Source organism: Poecilia formosa, unplaced genomic scaffold (assembly GCF_000485575.1).
Source record: "Poecilia formosa unplaced genomic scaffold, Poecilia_formosa-5.1.2 Scaffold280, whole genome shotgun sequence".
In the NCBI taxonomy this organism is placed as follows: domain Eukaryota; kingdom Metazoa; phylum Chordata; class Actinopteri; order Cyprinodontiformes; family Poeciliidae; genus Poecilia; species Poecilia formosa.
In genome coordinates this window covers 465,664-486,824 of record NW_006800219.1, presented here as the reverse complement: position 1 = coordinate 486,824, position 21,161 = coordinate 465,664, and the positions used below count along the sequence as shown (strand labels likewise).

Sequence of the window (21,161 nt, the reverse complement as noted above, 5' to 3'; positions counted from 1 at the left end):
CCAGCCTGACAGTGTTTTTCTAGATGACAGAAGTCTGTTGTTTAGAGGGCGATGGGGACATAGAATCTTATTATATTGTTTGCTGCTGTTGTGATAATAAAAATCCAGATGAAAACCTAATGCATGGCTGTGAATGAATGGCACAGCAATCACAGTGCCTCTTGAAAAGCGTTCCCATTTTAAATTGACTTTGTCTAGACTTTACTTGCTTAAAGGATGATTCATATAACTAAAGTGCATGCAGCACAAATTTACTCATACTTGTGGAACAAACAGTGCAGAAAATAGTAAAAATAACATTTCCAGTTTTTCACTTCCAGTAAAATAACATAACAGTTTGGTTTTATTGTTTTTGTTTTTTTTAACATCATTAACAGATTTTATCGAGGAGATGATGAATGGAAATTCTTATTGCGATAAGAAATTTTCACGATAAACGATACGATAAATCGTTTATTTCACTGTAGTTCCTCTTTAACTGCGAGGCTGGAGCCTGAGGCCTCCACTGTTCAGTCAGCATGCAATGAGGGCCAGACTGACTTAAAGCCCTGATGGCGCGCGTGTGTAGGCTTTGATTTCTGTTTCCAAGGCTACCAGGTGACATATGCTGGCTTGCGATAGTCGGACAGTCTCTCACATGGGACTGTCCGACCCATGTCGGAGGTAAAGGACGCGCGGCGAGGACGGACACCTCGGCAACGCAGATGGCAAACAGCTGCGACCCGGGCACGGAGACGCCCCCGCTCCGCCCTGGCACCTGAACGCTGCCACGCCTGACCACGGCTGACCAGAGAGCAGGCTTGTGTGATCATGCCTCAGAAGCCTTCCTCCTCCTCCTCCTCTTAGCATTGACTCATTCTGTGAGAGAATCTCAGCCCCCCCCCCAGCAGACAGCCAGTGGGTGTTCCCACAGACTGAAGAGGAGAGAGGGCAGATATCCGCCAGACGAAGCGTGCCTGTCAATGCGGCGAGCGACTCACACACTCCATCATATCTGTCGCCAACTCTCCGCTGCGTAAGCACAAATCCCAAATGCAGCAGGTGACAAAAATGGAGAAACAAGGAAGTCATTAAACAGCCGCTGCTGTGGAGGACAAGAGCATGACGGCGAGCGTGTCCCTGTCTCCAGGCCACGATGTGGTGGTCATCAGGCAAGTCTTGCTTCTCTCCATGCCCCCAGACGGCAGGTCGTTGACAATCTAAGCTAGATCCTTTACGTTGCTTTCCTTCCTGCAGAGGCTTCGTCTAACAGAGAGGAGCTCTACGAACAGCCATTCAGAAGGGATGAGTAATGACAGCTTCATTTAAGCTCCTCACAACAGAGAAAAGGAGAGCAAATAAAGAGTCGAGACTCTGATCAAGGGCAGGAGTGGCACAGAAAGAGTAGGCGAGTCCACAGAGTGTGAAGTGTGGCGGCTGGTGAATAAACATCTCAGTGGGGCTGATGTGCCATTAGATTTCCCTTCCTGCTTCAGTAGACGGGTTCACATGAAGGGTAGGAAAATTACAACAACTCCACAATATTATCACAGCCTTCATAAAGCAAGATAGCATGAAGGGTTAAATTAGCCAAAAGGAAGTGGACTGTTCAGCAACATGCAACACTTAATCATTACAGCGGCTAACTCTGAATCAGAGTAAAAACTAATGTATGGTTACCTGCAAGTTCAACTCTGAACAGACAACAGGCTAAATTCTGTTCAAGGGGAATATGATGTTTTCCAGCTACATAGTGCCATTTTATAGCACTGTGTTGATTTCAGTTTTTATAAAAATGGTGTACATATCAAACATGACTGTAACGCCTTGAAATTGGGGCTCTGTCTCTTTAAGAAGCTCCTGCTCTTTCTGAAGCTCTGCCTTCAGGAAGTCATCACACCACTGTTTCTCCATTAAGCCTTTAGCAACGTTTTTACCAGCGTTTATCAGAGAAGTAGCTCCTATAATGAGCTCAGCAGATGCTCAGTTCCACCAGGTGTTTGCTAATTGATGCTGGCTAGTCTGAAGGAGCTGGGTGGGGGAGTGTTGGGGCAGGGGAGCGCTGTGATGCGGAAACTTGGAAGCTGCAGCTCTGAGGCAGAGCTTCGTGCTTGAAGGCGGGGCTAGGTCCACCCAGACGTTCTTCACAGCTGAACGGTTGCCATGGGAGACTGAAGAATTTCTCCAACATGCATGAAATAATTAAGGCAACACTCCTGGTACTCTATGTCTGTGGATGCATAATAGAGCAATCATAATCCCACAAAGACAAATATCGCTCTTGACAAACATTTCCATTAGGGGTGCAACAATTTCTCGGCCGGTCGATTTGAACATTATTAATTGGAATTCATCAAGACAACGATAAATCAGAATTAGTACCATGAAAAGAAATGCATGACAATAAGTGATACGATAAATGCCCAACAGGAGACTTTCTGCAAGTGCCTCCTGTTTTCTCATGGTTCTTTATCCTCTAAACACTTTCACTGGAGACATAAAACCACATATTTTTTAAAAGCACCACATAGATTTGAGTCGGTTGCAGTTGTGGCGAGAACAACTTGTTGAATCGCAACGGTTATGACCTCTGCTCTAGGCCCAGATAAAAATCAAACTGCTGATAAAACAGAGCATGCGCCATTTCCTCCGACTCCAAGATCAATTTAACACAAACGATAAAATAAATAGGCTCCATATGAGAGGCTGAATTAGAGATAAGAGTTTAGAGGCTTTGCTGAGAGGCTGAGGCAGTTTGAACAAAGACAAAGCTCTTCCCGCAGCTTCTCCTGAAGCTCTGCGCCTCTGCCGCCAAGCCCCAGTTGCTCTTACAATGGCACTGAGACACAGAGCATGTGTCGCCCATCTGTCAGACAATATGTCAACACAGCCATAATAGCCCTGCTAAATGCGGCTCCGGCCTGTTAAAGCCCTCCACGCCGAGGCGTCTCCATCTCTTTCGCGTCTGCTGCTCAGCGTTTCCGATCACTTTAACATCCTTCTGACTGACGGCGAAGTTAAACGGCGCTTAGATTCCAAGCAGAGGCACTAAACACATTCCCTAAAAAAAAAATAAAATCAGCGCTACAGTCAAATCGCTATCAGCCAGGAAGTGCTTGGCAATGCTAAGAGATAACCACTTCCTGTCTCTCTCTGGTGTTCACTCATATCATTCAGAAAAAAAAATATTCAAAACAAAATGTGATGAAGATGAACTAAAAAAAAAACTAAACATTTTGAACGAGAGGCAAACATCAGATTAAACCAGGCTGAGTCTACAAGCAACTCCAAGTCAAAGCTGGACACGTCCAGAGACTTTGGACACTTTATTAGGTACACCTCACTACTGCTGGAAACATGATCTTTTACTTTTAAATGGTGATTCTCTGTCTGCTGCTGCAAACTCCCACATGCTGTGTGTTTGTGGATGATATTCCTCATATATCAGAGCCCATCCAAGCACTGAAAAGATGCTTGGAACAAATCGATGCTTGGAGGTGCCATAACATTTTCCAGCTGAACAGAAACAAAACTGAAGTTTTTATTTGGACCAAAAGAGAAACGATCTAGAGTCAGCAGCACACAGATTCAGGTATTACAGCTGGAAACTAGAGATCAGGTCAGGAACCTGAGAGTGGTGATGAACTCTGACCTGAACCTTCATCGTCACATACAGACAGTTACAAAGTCGGCCTTCTGTCACCTGAAGAACATTTCATAAAGCAAATGTTGATTTGCTTGATGAGGTTGATGATAGCAGTTGGCAAAATATAAAGTTTATTGCTTGTTTTATAATTGGTCTTATGTTTTTATGGTGTCTGAACTGTCTTGTTGCTGAAATGTTACACATTAATAAACTTGACTTGACCTCTGTTGTGATGACCTCTGTTGTGATGACCTCTGTTGGGCTACTTTACTTCTCTAGAACCATAAACCAGGTGGCCTCCATCTTCTTACATCAAACAGGCCTTTTTGTACTCATGTCACTCAGTGGATATGTCAACTTAAATCTCCTTTCTTCCACATTACGACTCTCGATCTAATCTCCAGCGAGTCGTTTTTACCATATGTTACAAAAGCAACGGAACAAGTGTGCCTGACAAAGTGGCCGGCGGTTCCATATTTCCATCTGTGCGAAACACAAAGCAATTCAGCCTGAAACTTGCAGCGAAGCGCATAAAACATCATTTCAGCCAGACGAACGGAGGCGACTGGATGGCGAAGCGCGAGATGAAAACACGAGCACGTTGGACTGGAGGCTGGGAAAAGCACAACCAAACAGAGGAGGAGCCGCGTCCCACAGAGACTCACAAACATTCCAGTCACAGTTCCCGATCACACTCAGTTCCCCCGGACGAGCGGAGCCGAGTGCACCGCCGTCCAATTAACAGCCATTTGGTTTGAATGGATTACTACCTCGTTAGAGCCTCCGAGTCTTTGTAGGTGTGTAACTACCTGGCAGGCGAACACACTCCACAATATGTTGGCTGACTTCACTCTACATTGCTTGGGTACTGCAGTACAATAGCCACAAAAGTGCTTGTTACTCTAGGGGCCAAATCGAGTTCAATCTGGAGAGTGTTAGCAAAGAAAAAAAAGGGAAAGAAAGAAAGAAACTATGATTCTGGGCAACCAGGTGGCCGGAAACTGATTTGGAATTACAGCGGTGTGTCTTTTGAGAGCACAGGCTAAAGGAGAGGCCTGCTGTTCGACTGTGACGTCAGTGAACCACTCAGTGGAAATCAGTGTTGTGAGGAGAACGACATGGGATCAAGTGCACAACGTCCCTGACTGTGCTTTATGACCGGACGAGATTAAAGGGAAGTTTTAAATCTGATCCTGTGATTATTTTCTGTTTGTTTGCGACTTTAAAGGTTTAGGCCTTGAACTGGAGGACATGACCATCTTGCTGCGTCTCAAAGGAATCTCTGGTCAGTGAAGGACGGGTTTGATCAGCGTTCATATTTTAGATTTTGAAGGAGAATTGTGAAAATAGCAAAAGGACGTTCCAGAGCAGATGCCAACCTTAGCGCCAGACTTCACTGACGTTTAGCCATCAGTTTTACAATCAGAATGGTATTTTTGGGTCAGTCCAAGGACGTTTGAGTCGCAGTTCCATCGGGCTCAGTAGCAGAGGTGAAAACATGATGCTCTGAGATTCACATAGCTGAATTTTTCAACATATTCACACACACACAAAATTCATGGCAGTCTGGTTTATCTTGGTGATCAAATTGCTTTACAGCCTCTAGTGCATAGCAAGGCTGGAGAGGAGGACTACTTTCCCATGCCATAATTTATTCCAATGCCATCGATTTAGATTTTTTAGGTTCAGTAAGGAAGCTCCATCTGAGCAAAGGAGCCTGTAAAAGCCAGTGTGGGTTATGGATCAGTTACAGCTGAGGCTAGAGGACAGCGGAAGCTACAGACCTTCATGTAGACTCTGCATGAATCTGACGTTCAATTAAGCTTCTTAGCTAACCTTAAGATGAAGTTTTCGTTACCTATTGTCAATAATTCAGCAGCTGCACCTCATCTGTAGTTGTTGAGAGCACAGGTTGATCTATAAACTCGTCCACGTTCACAACGCCACCAGCAGCAGCAGCAGCAGCATGTTGAACGACGGCTGCTGAAAGCAGAAGCGGCACCGCTACCATGCGGGTGAGCCGCTGCGTCTTCTTAATTGCGAGGATGAATGCGTGAGCCAGCCTCGCCTAATTACATTGTACGTGTAAATTTGATCTTAATTGACCTGCCGCGCAAAGTAAAGGTTAATTAAATAAAACTGTGCTTTGCACACATCTGCCTCGGCGTGGAGGACGGCCGGCTGGAAGCACATAAGGAGAGGAATGATTTAGATCTTTAACAGAGACGTTAAGAAACATGTGGGTCTGATAACGGAGGTGTAGAGGAAGAGAATTCACACAGGCCTTCGTGTTTCCATTGGCAATGGGCCCACCGCTGGGGAGAAGAGAGAGGCCTTGAGGCAGAAAACAAGCTTATCTTGTGGATCTCACTAAATATTTAAGACCATGTTTCATGAGTCTTACTCTGGAACCTGTTGAGCCTGCTGATCCAAATCATGTTCTTCATTGATGCATATTTGAGGAAACTGTCAACAATCAGACCACCGGCTAAAGGTACTTATTTCCTTTTTAATGTTGCTAATATTTTAATAAGCAAATGGTTTCTATACATTTACCAACACAAATTTCAACGTTGTGGCAAACACTAGTAATCAGCCACCAACAAGTGAAAAGCCACGTATTCAGAATTTGCAATAGGAATAAATACATGGAAGAATCAATGCTGGCCTGGATTATTCTGCACTGACTAAAGGGGAATTATTATGATCTATTATTTTATAACACAATCAAGTAAGTGTGGTTCCTTCAGATCTTATGAAAATGCTGTACATGACTTAAAAGAAATTTGAATTTGCAATGTCATGCCTTGAAATTGGGTCTCTGTCTCTTTAAGAAGCTCCTGCTCTTTCTGAAGCTCCGCCTTCAGGAAGTCATCACAGCATGGCTCCTCTACTAACCCTTTAGCAACATTTTTACCAGCGTTTCACTGAGTAGTAGCTCCTATAACGAGCTCACCAGATGCTCAGTTCCACCAGGTGTTTGCTAATCGCTTCAGCATGAAGCAAAGCTCATAAAAGTTGAATTTGCATGATAAAATAATATAATTAATAAGCTTGATGCACAATATTTCTCTATATTTATGAATGCGCGCGTGTGTGTATGCGTACACGTATGCGATTTGTAAATGTATATGTATGTGTGTGTACACACACACAGAGATATCCATATAGTCCCAGCAAATAAATGTGTATGTGTTTATATGTGCACACATCAGTACTCTTTTGTACATTTATATTGATATTTTCATATTTATATATCTAGTTTAGCTTGTATTTTGTTTTTTCTACACTGTTGTTCTTTATTCAGCTGTTTTTCATTTCTGTTTCTCTTTTGTTCTGTCCTCTTTCTGTCATGACAGCTTGAATTTCCCACTTGTGGGACTAATAAAGGATTGTATCATCTTACATTGTCTTTGAGTCATGGAGTCTTTAAAACACTGTTTGGGATTTGAATAACCTCTATTTTATTTGTAAAAACAAAAAAAGGGGGGATTCCTCACTTTTTAAAAAACACATACCTTTTATAGACCCAACAATAGGCATTATCAAGCAAAGAAAAAGTGGAGATTATTCTAAAATTTCCCTTCTATGGCCTCAAAACATCTGCTAGCATAGGGGGTTTTCTTTTGTGACAATGAAACCTCTTCATCTGAGGCTTTCTCAGCAGTATGTCCAACATGAACATTTTGAAAGTAACCAGGGAGGGGGGAATCAGTGGAAGAACAGCTGCTCTGTGTGGGTGGACGGAGCTGTAAAACTCCGGGATGTAATCTTTCAGGCCAGCGGGGGAGGGGGCAAGGTGGGGCTGAGGGGTGGGGGGAGTTTTCCTTATGTGCTGCACAGAGGGTGATGTTTTTGCAGCAGGCCCACAGCTGTAACACAGGTGACTGTGTGTGTGCTTTGGCACGAAGCGTGGAAACTGGTTTGGAGTGAAAAGACTCCAAACTCGACGGGAGCCAAGTAGAGAAAGAAAAGAATAAAAACTGGCGAGGAGAGTGAAAAGCAGCGATAAAATGTAGCTGAATCCAAGCACTGATTTCGGCAGGAAGCGACATCATATTTATCCACAAGCGCGGAGGGAGCGACGGCGTTGTCGCGAGTGACTTCTCGCCACCTCTCTAAATGTGGGTGCGCGCGCTGTGAACCCACTGTTCAAACTAATTACACACACACACCACATCTCCGCGGGGGTGCGTTCACACACACGGGTCAGCGGGAATATGATTCATTAATAACGCGTTCATGAAGGCGCTGTATCCTTGTTGGCTAACAGAAACCTGCTGCGACCACAAACTCTGACTCAGACGACAAGGACTTTGTCACCAACACACACACACACACACACGCACACACACGCACACACACACACACTGCATCGCTCAGCTAACTGGTGATTTCGCCTCGTCTCAGTTGGTGTGCACCGTCTGTAACGCTTCGATGCTCTTCGTCAGGAGCAGCCCGAAGCTCAGGCCAGGGCCCAGGCAGCAGGAACATGACCAGGCCCGGCCGATACGGTGTAAAAATAAAACCTCAGAATTATTCCAACCAGAACCCTGTATGAGTATATTATAGAACATTTATTAAAATTTTAGATAATCAGGCACTTTCCACTGTCTATATTAAAACAAACAGCTCAAACTTAAGAGACACTGAACTCTTAAAAATGGTATTTTGACTTTTTAATTGTGTTCAGTATTTAGATTTTATTTTCCTGAAGATTAGGAGTTAAAGTAATTCAGCAATTTTAAACATACAGATAGATTTTATGGGAGCATAAGACCCAAATAAATAAATAAATACATCTTTTTTTGAAAAGACTTCTTAATATTTATATATATTTCTATCTAAAGTGCACTTTTTCTAAAGAAATTAACCAACCCATCAGTACTAAAGGGAATTTCCAATTTTCTTTGAATGCTGCCATTTGTCATCTGTCGCTAGGCAGATTAGCAGACTGGTTTGCCACTTTAAAGCAGGATTTGTAAAAGTAAGACTATGATAAAACTATTATGAATGAATGTAAAATTTAACAAGTCCTAACATTGCCAGGGGTGAAACCCAGAAAGAACTTTTTCTAAACAAGAGCCAGAACCAGTCTCAGTCAAATCTAGATTAGGCCTTCAAGCTGACTTATTAATGGTAAAAAGCACTTCAGCAACATGACATGCATCAGAAAATGCACTACTAGTCATTTCCATTAAAACAACATGCACACACACACACACACACCAGTGTGTATCTGGCTGCAATCTGCCGCTCCACAGTGGCAGCAATCCCTTCTAATGACGTCTGCATTTTAGAGATGCTTTTTACGTTAAAGGCGCAGTATTATATATTTCCCAGGCACACATTCCTATTTTATATAACTATGTTAACTTCAGTTGTTATAAAAATCCTGTATATATCAAACATAACTTCAAAGAAATTAGACTGTGTAATTTCATGCCTTGAAATTGGGCCTTTGTCTCTTTAAGAAGCTCCTGCTCTTTCTGAAACTCCGCCTTCAGGACGTCATCACAACATTCCTCCATTAAGATTTCAACAACACTAGCAGCTTCACACACAAGGTATGCAGGTGTTGCTGCTGCTAGTCTGGAGGAGCTGAGCTGGAGACTGCAGCTCCGAGGAGGAGCTGAGTGTAAAAGGCGGAGCTTTGTGAGAACACGAGTTTAGTCATCCCCGAATGGTTGCCATGGGAGATTAAAGGATTCCTCAAACATGCATGAAAGAATCAAGGCAACACTCCAGGTATGTTTTTGATGACGGAATAACAATATAACATGATGTAAACCTTAAAAAAATCAACTTTACAACTCCACACCAAAGCACTACTAGTGTGCATCCAACTTTAGAAATTTGTATAAAAATTATACCCAAGGTTTCCCCCAGAAAACTCGGTAAGCCCAGTGGTTGGGCGCTGGGGCAGTCATTCATCCAGCAACCCGTCGTGTTTTTGAGTTAAAAAATGTTTAAAGTTGACAGGAAATTTGAACATATCACTTGATAATTATGTGTTATTGAAAGATTGGAAGATTAATACCTGAACACCAACTGTAAAGTCTTAAAAAATTGCAAATATTTTAAAAAGACGTAAATAAATGAGTAATGCTTAACCTGGAGGGAGCACAAGTAAAGCCTGGAGGCCCGCCAGGCTTATATTACACTGGGGGAAGCCCTGATACCAATATGGAATTACACAGAATGTCTTAAAGTCTCATTTAGGTATAATAATATACTTTCAGCTGGATGCCAGAATGTCTTAACTTACACGTTGCAAAAAAAGCTGGAGACATTTGTTAAAACAATGCCAGAAGAGCTCTGTTTTAAGCTTACGTCAAGCTAGCTGCTAGCTCAACATCAGAAGATACCAAGAAAATGATTGTTTCTGCTTTGATTAAGTTAGTTGCATTAAAGTGATCATTTGTAAATCTTACTGAACAATGTGTGAAAGGACTTCCCCACTGTGTTTACATCAGCTCATATTCTTCCATCATTAACAATGTCTGTCTGAACTTTTATTTTCTTTAATGATAAAAATAACCCAGCAGCAGAAGCCTGGGTTTACTCCATGTGTAATAAAAGAAAACAAATCCTGATTTTAGAAAACTACACAAAGCTGTTGTTATCCACAAGCAGGAGGCAGCCATTCAAGACTTTTTAATTTCATTTTCAGAATGACTACGAGCGCAGATGGTATGTATATGAGTTAGCTGAGGATGTTAATTACGAAATCAAGGGAAAATGTAAACAAACTTTCGACAAGTGGATGAAAAAAAATGCTCCACTTAAAATTTGGCTCAAACCGCAGCCTAATCCCTGCATGGGAAAAACACACACAACAAATGAAGGGTGGTGAGTCAGCTGCCAGCCCTACAGTAAACGTTCACATAGAGAGCCGTCCCACATCTTCTAGGTAAATATCTCCTAGTAAACATGCCGGACTGCGTCGGTTCGGTCCCTCGGTTTCCCCGATCCGGTGGGTTTTACAGTCAAAATAAAGCTGAAAAGGGTCTTTCTCGTTTGTGTTTTTGGCAACAAGCTTTGCCCTGATTAAGCCGACTGAACACAGCAAGCAGCGACGACCTCATTAAGAATGCTTTATGTACTTCAGGAAATATTCACTTACAACTTGCCCAGCACCAGAATGAAAAGGACAGCGATGGCTTGACAGCTGAAAACACTGACTGCTCTCCTGAAACACCCAACATCCTGCAGGAGTACAAGTTCTTAGGACAAACTAGACAGAGGAACTTATTCAAGCAAATTCAGCTGCCAGCAGCAAACCAAGCTGATAGCTGGAGCAGGGCAAGATACTCTTGTTATCTAGACAGCTGTCTTCACAAAAAATAGCTGGTAATCTCTTGTTTTTGTAAATGTTTGACTTTCATATCACTTTTTAAAAAACAACAAAACCAGAAGGTGTGATGTTGCGGATGCAATCACAACTATTCATGCAACTTCACTCAACATTCACAAAGTTTTGCGCGGACCTACAATTTTCAACGGTCCACAACAGTTCGAGAAGTTGTTGAGATAAAGGACATTAGCGCTCTTTTTCAAGTTGTCTAATTGTACACTCATGAAAGAACACATTCTCGAAGATCAATGCACTTTAAATTTTAATGGACATTTAACACCTGAACTGGAAGACATTTTAATTATCGAAAATAAATGAACAAATCAACCGAAACAAGAAAAATTAATTATGAAGTCTCTGTAAACAAAACTGTCTAGTCGAGACTGAAGACATTTGTCATCCACTGCTTCAACCTTCATGCTTATTTCAGAAATTTTAGATCCAGGCCGATATAATCAGATACTTATTTGTTGAATGATATCGGACCGATATGCAGTATCAATATTGTTGCACCCTACTTCCCACTATGCTACAAAGAGGAAGACTGGAGAATTGGTCCTTGGATAACAGCTGTTTATGCCGCACAAGAGTCAAACAGCACTCAAAGGATTCAAGGGAGAATGTCATTTTCCAAAAACATTTACTTCTAACAATGGAGCAAATCCATGGTTGACTTCTAGCTGTAAATAGATGCGATTATCACATTATGCCAAGTGCAACATTTTTCTTACAATGAACATGACAAGGTGTTATTGTTGCAGAGGTCCCGACAAACACTGGATGGAGCTTTATCTTCGGAGCGCTGGCAGGCACCCTGCGGAGACGCTGGGGCCTGCTGGGGGGGTGTTTTCCCCCCAACATGATGAGGAGGGATGAATATTTCAGTGGTTCGGAGTAAGATCTGTCCGTTACATCATCTCTGTGTAATTGTGCGTGCGGAAAGCAGCCTCTCAGCAGATTCTGCTCCTCTAAGCCCCCCCACGGAGAGCCTGAGATTGTATAACGTGTGCCGCTTACACACACACGCACGCACACGCGCACACACACACACACAGAGCTGGCAAGGCCCCCAGAGACGGAGACATGTATGTTATTCCCTGCAGACCGCAGCCCCAATTCAGTCACAGTGCTGACAAATTGGGGGGAAAATATGCTAATTGCTATTAGGATGTTGTTTAAAAAACTGCAGCCAATTAAGAAAGATTTACAAGGTTTAGCACAAGAGAAGGGCAAAAAAAGAGCCAAATGCAAAGTGGAACAGATTAGCTGCTGTGCATCATTTTGGGACGTTGTTATGTATCCTAACTAGGGCTGTTGTAAAGGATTATTTTAGTAATCAAGTACTCTGTCGATTATTCTGACGATTAATCGAGTAATCAAATTTAAGAAATTGAATGAAAATTTTGGTATGGCTATCACTATAACAGCAGTATTAATATTGGCTATAGATATTGGTTAAAGTTTTAATATCTGTGCATTCCTAAAAATTACTTTTCTGTAGCTTGAAATAAGGGTGGGCGACATGAACTTGGAATTTTATTGAGACATTTTGTGATAACAGTAAAAAAGACTACTTATTACTTATTTTTTTAGGTAACTATATGCAGTCACAGCACCACAAACACAAATAATGTTCTTGAAAAATATTCCCAGTTGCAATAGGCTTCTTCAAGACACCAATATAATACAGTCTTTTTATATATTTTGGTATTTACAGCAGTAACGACAAAAGTATTTTTAAAATCTATCCATGTCTTTTTTTTTTTTTTTAAAACAGATGGATGACTGGTCGCACATGACTACAGTCAAAACCCTACTACACACAAATACCGCTCTTAAAAACTAACCAAACAAAAAGCCCAGAAGACAGTTTATGGATTATTATTATTATTATTCCATATTTCGCGTCATCCAGAGGGTCTGGACTCTCAGCTATTGAAAAGCTTCCTGGAAATTGTAACTTTTACCCAATCGCTAACGTTTAGCCGAGGCGTATGTAACGTATATGAAGCTTACCGGAAATTCCCTGCACTGACAACCATCCTGCAATGCCAAGAAAGAAGTGCCGAGCTGAAAGACTCAACTGTTGAAGTCAATTAAATATCTGGAAGTATGGCCAACATGGACCAAAAGGCTTTGTTCACTTCGTCTGCTGCCATCGCTAAAACTAGCTAGCTAGCTAGACTACAACAATTGACGTCATCGTTCACAACTTCACCTTCTGTTCGCTGATTGGTAGAAAGTCAGTGGGAGAAAGTCCAGACCTGGCACTGAAATTAGATTAAAATCTGAGCTGAATTACGCACGAAGGCGATGGCCAGGCTACTTCATAACACCAGTTACACCTCATAGTGAAATTTTATGTCTAAAACACCTGCATGTCATGGGATTAGCAAACATGGAGTGATCACAATTTAAACAAAACCAAACATGGATAATGAAAAACTGTGCGACCAATACCAATCCCTAACAACTACTGCCACCAGAGTCCGCCCTCTGTCAGATTCATTTAGACACAATGAGGCTGGCAATGCCGAGCCTCAGTGAGAGAAGCCAGCCACCGTTACCACAGAGAGCCCCGGGGCCCGCTCTGAGAGGGCCTTGGCTTCAGTAGAGGAGCTGCTTCCACACATCTAGGTCAGTGTTTCACACGTTTAATTGGGAACATGTGGAAATGCCTGCTCGGTCTAAACCAGCCTAAATATGCACAGCACACACTGGTTAGAGGTGGAAAAGGCAGCAACAAAAAAAGGTTGGGGATTTGAAATGGCCAGCTGGGCCATTAAGTGAACACACCCTAAGACAGGGGCCAGTTCTCAGGCTTTACTCCGTCACCTCAGGGAAAGGGACACAGTGGACCAAACAGAATTAAGAAGTGACACGTGCTACACACACACACAACCACACACACTTAACATAACCTCCTCGGTCTGAGAGTTATACTGACATTAAGCCTTCCTACTGCACCCCAGAGTGTCCTCGGAGGCCATGAGGAATGCAAATGGAGGCTCATTTCTCTTATTTACCGTGGAGTAGCCATGGTGATATGGGGCATCCAGAGGTTTACATAGCAATGCTGATGAAATGTTCAGCTGGGAAGTTTGAACTCTCCTCGCCGCCTTCATTAAAAAGTAATAACATATTGCCACAGGAAGGCCGACCCAGTCACCAGGCTTCACTTGCTGGTCACTAAGCAAGTGACGCCTGCTTAGTGCTTCACTAAGATAACAGTGATAAGAAAGACGAGTTAAAGAGAGTCTTTGGTGAAACAGTTGGAAGCACAATGGGAACATGGTATGATCAGTATGTGAACACATAAGGAGGCTGACGTCAGGTGTCATTTTTTATTCACCAGACTCTGCCTGTCTTTTCCGGTCTACATGCTAAAAACTTCAGAGTAAAGTGATAAGTCATGGAGAAAAGATTTTGGACACCTTAAATTAGGACGAAACAACTGAAGTGCAAAAAACATTATATTTATTTTAATTGTACTTTTGTCATGTTTTGTCATTTTTAAGACTTAATAATTGGTGTTTAAGTGTTGTCAATAATGTCTTCCAAAAACACATAATTACCTGGTGATAACTTCACATTTCCTGTCAACTTCAAACATTTTTTTACTCAAAAACAAGATAGGCCAATGGATGACTCGCCTTAGCTCAGCAAGTTTTCTGGGGGGAAAACCTCAAACGCACACATGTGCATTTCCATCTTTATTAGGACTTTGTATGGACATCCATTAAGTTCAGTAACTGCACTGATGCCTAACCCAAACATTTTTCCTAGAGCTAGGGACAGACCGTTACTGTCTGTTTTGAACTTTAGCTGAATCTTAACTCACACCGACTAACGTATTAGGACCACACTTTGGTCCCCATAAGGCCCATCAGTCATACGGTTAAGAACTATGGTAGAAATTGTCCTAAATAGGATAGCTAAACAAGTACACACACACACACACGCACCCACACACCAATGCATCACTCTTTTCTGAGGATGAACTAGAAAAGTGAATGGCCTGAAGGCACACAGTGTCTCTTGATGTGTGAGTCAAACTAATGGACTGCTTCCTTCCACTGTACCCCCGACCTCTGCTGCTCACTCACTCATCCCATCTCCAGTGCAGCCGCTCTCTCTTTTCCCCTCCTCCCACATTTACTCCACGCAGTCCTGTCTTTGTGCTCCTAACCTCTCCATTTACTCCCCTCCCGCCCTCACCGAGCCCTTCTTGTTTTTGGGACACAAACCGCGCTGGAGTGACAGGCTGGAGAGGGAGAGGAGCCGTAAAACAAAACCACCAGGACAGACCAAGGATGCGATTCCAGCTTCTACGTTCAGAGCCTCGCAGGAGTATTTGTCCCTGTGAAATATTTTGCTGTGTTATATAACCACAGTCTCATTTCATCTGGACTTTAGGTGATGAGGAAGGCAGAGCCAGTTCTCCACCAGGAACAAAAACGCAAAAGTTTTTCTCACGATTTGATTCTGATTTTGAGGGTCAAAATCAACTCTTGAGTCGAGACAATTATTGAAAATGATTTCTGCTGTGGGTGTGCAAAGGATCCTCATGATCTACCCCAGTCTTCTTTGCAAGGTAGAGTGACAATTTTGCATTTTAAATATCAATCCACGCTTAGATGAAGTTACTCCCTCCATCCTCGGTTTTGTTTTAAAGAAGTGACATGAATAGAACGCAACACGCTCCTGCTGACAGCCTCCTTTGTGGACCACAACGTTGCAATTTCCCAAAGTTTCTGACCATTTGATGGTCTTTGTAGTAATTTAGTGAAGAACTGAAAAAGAAAAGTACATTGTTTCTCACCCCGTCTTCTGTATTCATGTCACCTGCAGATACAAAGGCCGGTTTGGTGGAAGTGGACTAGTTGAAGTGAAATATCAACATTGCTGTCCAAACGCATTTCAACATAAAACACGGCCACAAACTTCTGACCACAACACTTCGCACAGAGCTCTGTACCGCTCAGTATACCGTACCTGGGCTCAGCGTATTTGCATTGTTCCCAAAGGGCTCAATGTTCATTATGCGAACTTTGCACACAGTCAAACTCAGTCTTTCCAGTAATTTGGTAAAAAAAAAAACAAGAGGAGTCCAAATGTTTACCTTTAATGAAATAACTCTCTCTTTAATTTATGGGCATCTCACACATACAGGATCCTGCTCTCCAGCTCTCTGTTGGAGGGGGGAAAAACCCGCTCGCATGCAATGATTACCATTGGTTTTAGTGGTCAAGTTGTCAACATAAAACCTTAAACGTATGATATATAAAGGAAATGGGGACGCAGTGTTTTGCTATTAACTGTCATCACTAGGACAGCTGGACAACAAAGTCCAATGGTTTCACATTTCACAGGCCAGGAAAAAGTTTTAATTAAAAGAAGTAGATCTGTTATGCTAGCTTGACTTTGACAATCTTAATATGTAGATGTGCTGCAGAATTCAGTGTGTTTAGATTCAGCTTTAAAAAAAAAAAGACTGTGGATGGTAAGTACAAGAATCGTGTTTTTGCTCTCCAGTGTTGCGCGCTGCAAAATTTCCTGATAGAAACAAGAACATGCAACATGTCTACAGGTCTCCATATGTGCAAACAGAACATATTGTTGGTTCTGAAAGAATTAGATCCAGGAAGTGTGTCACATTTTTCAGATTTTTATATCTTAGAGTAAAAAAAAGGAATACCATGTGCCCTATTTCTGCAACTTCACAACTATGCCCTGCTTTGTGTTGGTCTACCGTGTAAAATCCCAAGAAAAAACATGGAGGTTCTTGACTGGAAGATGAAAAAGAAGTGGTAAAAGATCAATACTCCTTCAAGACACTACAAATCCAGCTCCCACAACCTACAGGGAAATCAGGGAGCCGCTTTCCAAGCACCGTTCAGAATAGCCTATATTTAGCAGCTCATACGCCACACCACACAGGTCTAAACCTTGCAGATCGCACACGCCGAAAGACAAACAACTTTAAAAGTGAAGCCTTTCGTCACTGCGGTCTGGTCTGTTTCTGGATGAGGGAAGCTGGGACAATGAAAGGTGCCTCTCGTCCTCTGAACGCCGCAAATCTCAGACAAGCTGTCATATCCAACCAGAAACCACAAACCAGGGGCCGTCAGACTGAGCTGAATCAAGGCACTTGAATTTGGAGCGCTCCTCGACATCCAGGTTGAGGACGTTGTGTTTTTATTTTTGCTTCTTGAGGAATATGTTTTTATTTCATGCTTGAGGACAGAGAGCAGGAAGAGCAGCCTCACTCTTCAGGCCCACACTTGCGAGCATTTTGAGTGAGAGAGAAACAGATTGCTTGTGACTGCGGAGGAGAAGAAAAGAGCACAGTCGGGCTTGCCTAAACACGTTCCGTGACTTCCAGGCCTCGTCGCCCCCGTTAAACAGTCAACCATCTCTGCGACACCACGGAGCGGTCCCGCAACCAGTCGGCCCGCGTGGTCTGACTCACACGGTGTCGCCTGAGCCAAGCTCCTCCTGAATCAGGTGTTCAACTGTCTGTTCAGCCAATGAGGAGCTTGGTTCAAGCCCAGCGATTTGAACGACACCCAAGGACAGAAACGGCTTTGCCTGGAACAGACTTCCCCCTCTATTTAGTAGTAAAGTGGAGACAGCAAAATACAGCAGCTGAACGAAGCAAAAATTTATGACATGTTTACTGGCAACACTGGAAAATATGCAAAAATAAAAAAGTAAAAATCTGTTGTTGCAGCAGAAAAACCTAACACTGAGGGTGTTTTCTCAGCTGATAGTCTGGTGGACTCAGTTGGATTTGGGGACCAAAATTGCGACATTTATTACATTTTGAGCTGGGGGGGGGTCGGCTTTCACACTGCTCTGTGCCAAACGTTGTAAACCCTTTGAAAAACCTGTTCCCCTCCTCGCCTGTGTTGGCGCTGCACCATGTTTGTTTTGGTTGTATTTACCCCATAATACCCTGCTCTTAGTCCACTTCCAGCTTTTGGAGCGGTCTCTTGTCCGTTTGTATTCACATATGGATTCGAACTGCACCGGAGTTTGTTTCAATTAAACTGTGGCCTACAGTTCGACTGTTCATTCACATCTCCCCAAACAAATTAGAGTTTCTTGGCAAACAAACTAGAGTTTGGCTAAAGCGAACTAAAGAGGGCTGGTGTGAATGCAGCCTAAAAAACTCAAGCTTCAACCAAAGCAGGCTCACACAGTGGAGGGAGAACATCCCATGTTAAGAATTAATTCTCCAAAATCAGAGTTGTCACAATTACTGGAACTTTTACATGTCGAAAAATCATACTGGATTCTAGAAACTCATGAAGCTGATGGCATGACCTAATTTCTGATCCACTGTGCTAATAAGTGACAACTTAGGCACACTCATGGAGCATTAAAATGACTATTTCTTAACTATCAAATGAACCTTGTATTTGAAAAGATAAATGAAAAAGTATTTCAGAACCCCAAGTGGGTTTGGATTGAACCAAGGGAAAAAAATGCAGAAATGGACTTCATGGCCCCTTGATAAGCATGGCAGGGAATCTGTGATGCTGTGGGCCCATTTATCTTCAAAAGACTTAGTTAACATGCATGACATTATGAAACCAGGAGATTTCAAATAAAATTTTTGCAAACTTTCCCTGTAAACTTCAAACGAGTCATCCCTGAGTCTTGACGAGTCGTGATACCGATCATAAACATATGGAAAAAGCAGCATGAAACCCAATCAACAGACAATGTGCCAGAAAAAAAAAACTGAAGAGGTCATAAGACAAAATTGACAGCAGGTGTTCAAACATTTGTGCCACTGGCAGAGCAGGATTTACAAGGATGTGGCCCCTTAGCCTGCAGCCACTTTTGGTGCTCTATCCATTAAGGAAAAGTGTGTTTACTAATGCAAATTACAGCACATTAACAGGTAGTCCTACATAGCAGCCAATAATTCCATGTTGTTCCCACAAAAAAATCTACTATAAATTCATAATTTTCTAATATTTACAATTTCTTTAAGTATTTGAAAATAAATAAACAAGTATTTTTATTTAAGTAAATTAAGCTGTATTAGGTAATACAACTCACCTAACTTGCACCGATGACTTTTATACAAAGTACAATGTTTGCAAAAACACATATTCATTAAAAAAAAGAAAGAAAAAGTCTTTGGGCCACCCCCAAAACTTGGGGCTCTGGGCTACTGCCCCTGTAAAGTCTAACCAAGCCCACTGGTGAGTTTATAGAACATGATTATCATTTATGATATCAGCTTACACTACTGCCATAAAAATCTTAAGTTTTGGTAATAAGACTTTACATATCTGTTATAGCGGAATTTTAATCATTTGAATATTAACAATGTGGCAAGCTTGTCCTTAACAAGATTACAACAACAGCATGGTTAAAGTTGCATCACTCTACTGTCATGCCTCCCTCTCTGCAGTCACTATCCCTGCAAGTAGTCTGGATCAGACTTCCAGTCACTAAGGAAGACCAGATGTGCAGTGTGCATGACTCATGACGCGCTTTGTGCCATGCCCCTTTAATCTCTTCATCAACCTGCCAACTGTCACTGGGTCAAAGCGCACACATTTTACGGCCGGTTAATGTATGTTAGGGCGGCTGCAACAGGCAACGACAAACTCAGAACGAAACCCTGCTCCGTTTTTCTACCGTCACAAAACAACACTACTTAAATTCAAGGTGCTTTTAGGAAATGACTGCTTGTAGCCGAAATATTTACGGCGAACGGAACCACAACAGCACCACCAGCTCCAGAACTGACGCCAAGCTCTTCCCGCGTGCGTTTTGGAGCTGCGCGTGCGTGAGCGCGCGTGACAGGTCCTCAGGAGGAGTTGATTAGAAAGCCCGGCTGACCTGCGTTAGAAGAAGCGGCCACACAGAGGAAGAGAGCAGCAGCGGCACTTACTTTCCGATGACCTCGCAGAGCTCGTACACATCTTCAAACAGAATGTCGTCGTCCGCCATAGTCCGAGTCCGGCCGGGGATGAATTATCACCCACACCTCCACGAAATACAGACGTACCCCCAAACTGGTAACGCTCCTGGATGTGGTCACCGGAGGCCAGGGGCGGCTGACCGCTTCACAATAACAAACGACAGCACACCGGCTGCCTAAGAAGAGTTACAAAATAGCTTTCTTGTTCCCAGTTGTTGCCTCCGTCGTCGACCCTCCCACCCCCCAAAAAATAAGGCTGTGGTGCAGTTGGGGTGTCGGGACGAGGAGAGCTCAGCAGTCCAGTCTGAGAGCCCCCCCACCCCCGGTTCCGCCCCGCCTTTAGTTGAGCCTCCCGGTGTCTCAGAAAGCAAAGCTGTCAAACATGAGAAACTCTTCTTCTCCTGCTGCTGTGTCCGCTCCCTGACACTTTCCCTCGGCTCTGCATGTGGAGCTCAGAGAGGATGAGAAGCGGGAGCGGAGTCGGCGGACAGCGCCGCTCAGTCCATCAGAGTCGGGTTACAGCGCGGATCCAGGTGGGCTACGCTGGTCCCCACATCCACGGCTCTTTGCGTTACAGCTTCCCGGGATACGCGGACAGTCCACTCCTCCGGGTGAACTCCTCTTTACAGCGTCACACCCCGTCTCCGCTGCTCCAGCTGCACTTCTCAGTCCGTCGGTTCACCTCGCAGTCCTCCCGGCGTCGCCTGAGCGCTGCTCGGACGCTCTGCTCCGCGGAGCTTCCAGAAACCAACGCTCCTCCTACTCGGCAGTTATGAAACTGCTCCGTCGTCCTCCATCTTGGCGCGTGCCAGATACGCGGGGCTTTCGGTTCGGTCCTATACGGATTTGAGCCAACATGGTGGAGCTGCGGCGCCATATACGTCGCTCTAAAACCGCAGTTTCTCTGGACTTGATCAATGGACGGGAATAAAGTGGAATTCCCAGCCGGAAACATTAGGGACAAGTCTCTGGAACTGTTCTCTATGAAATAAGTAAGTTATCTCACTTTAGAAGAACCGTCTTCATATAATCTGTGTGCTATAAAAAGGAGATTGAGAGGGTATAAAATATGACATTTTTAATACAAAACATAATGAGGTGTGTTAGTTTGGAAATATAATGTTTGAAAATGGTTACATTCCAAAAGCAACTATTTTTTTTGTATCACATCCAACCTAAATATTTTTTATTAAAACTCCCCTGAAGGTTCAGTCAACCCTCAATAGCTGCAT

At 43.1% G+C, this 21,161-nt stretch overlaps 1 protein-coding gene across 13 annotated transcripts in view; it reads right to left on the bottom strand.

Moving 5' to 3' along the window:
* The window catches only part of caska (calcium/calmodulin-dependent serine protein kinase a), a 135,471-nt gene extending 114,769 nt beyond the window's left edge, over positions 1–20,702 (bottom strand). For 7 of the 13 annotated variants that reach the window (XM_007571413.2, XM_007571419.2, XM_007571422.2 and 4 more), the window contains exon 1: positions 19,900–20,701. In XM_007571413.2, coding sequence (XP_007571475.1) covers positions 19,900–19,958 — 59 coding nt within the window. In that variant the 5' untranslated portion in view covers positions 19,959–20,701. Of the gene's footprint in view, positions 1–19,899 lie in introns of all 13 variants that reach the window. The other 6 variants (XM_007571418.2, XM_007571423.2, XM_007571426.2 and 3 more) reach the window with 2 other exon arrangements.
* Between the last annotated feature and the right edge of the window lie 459 nt (positions 20,703–21,161).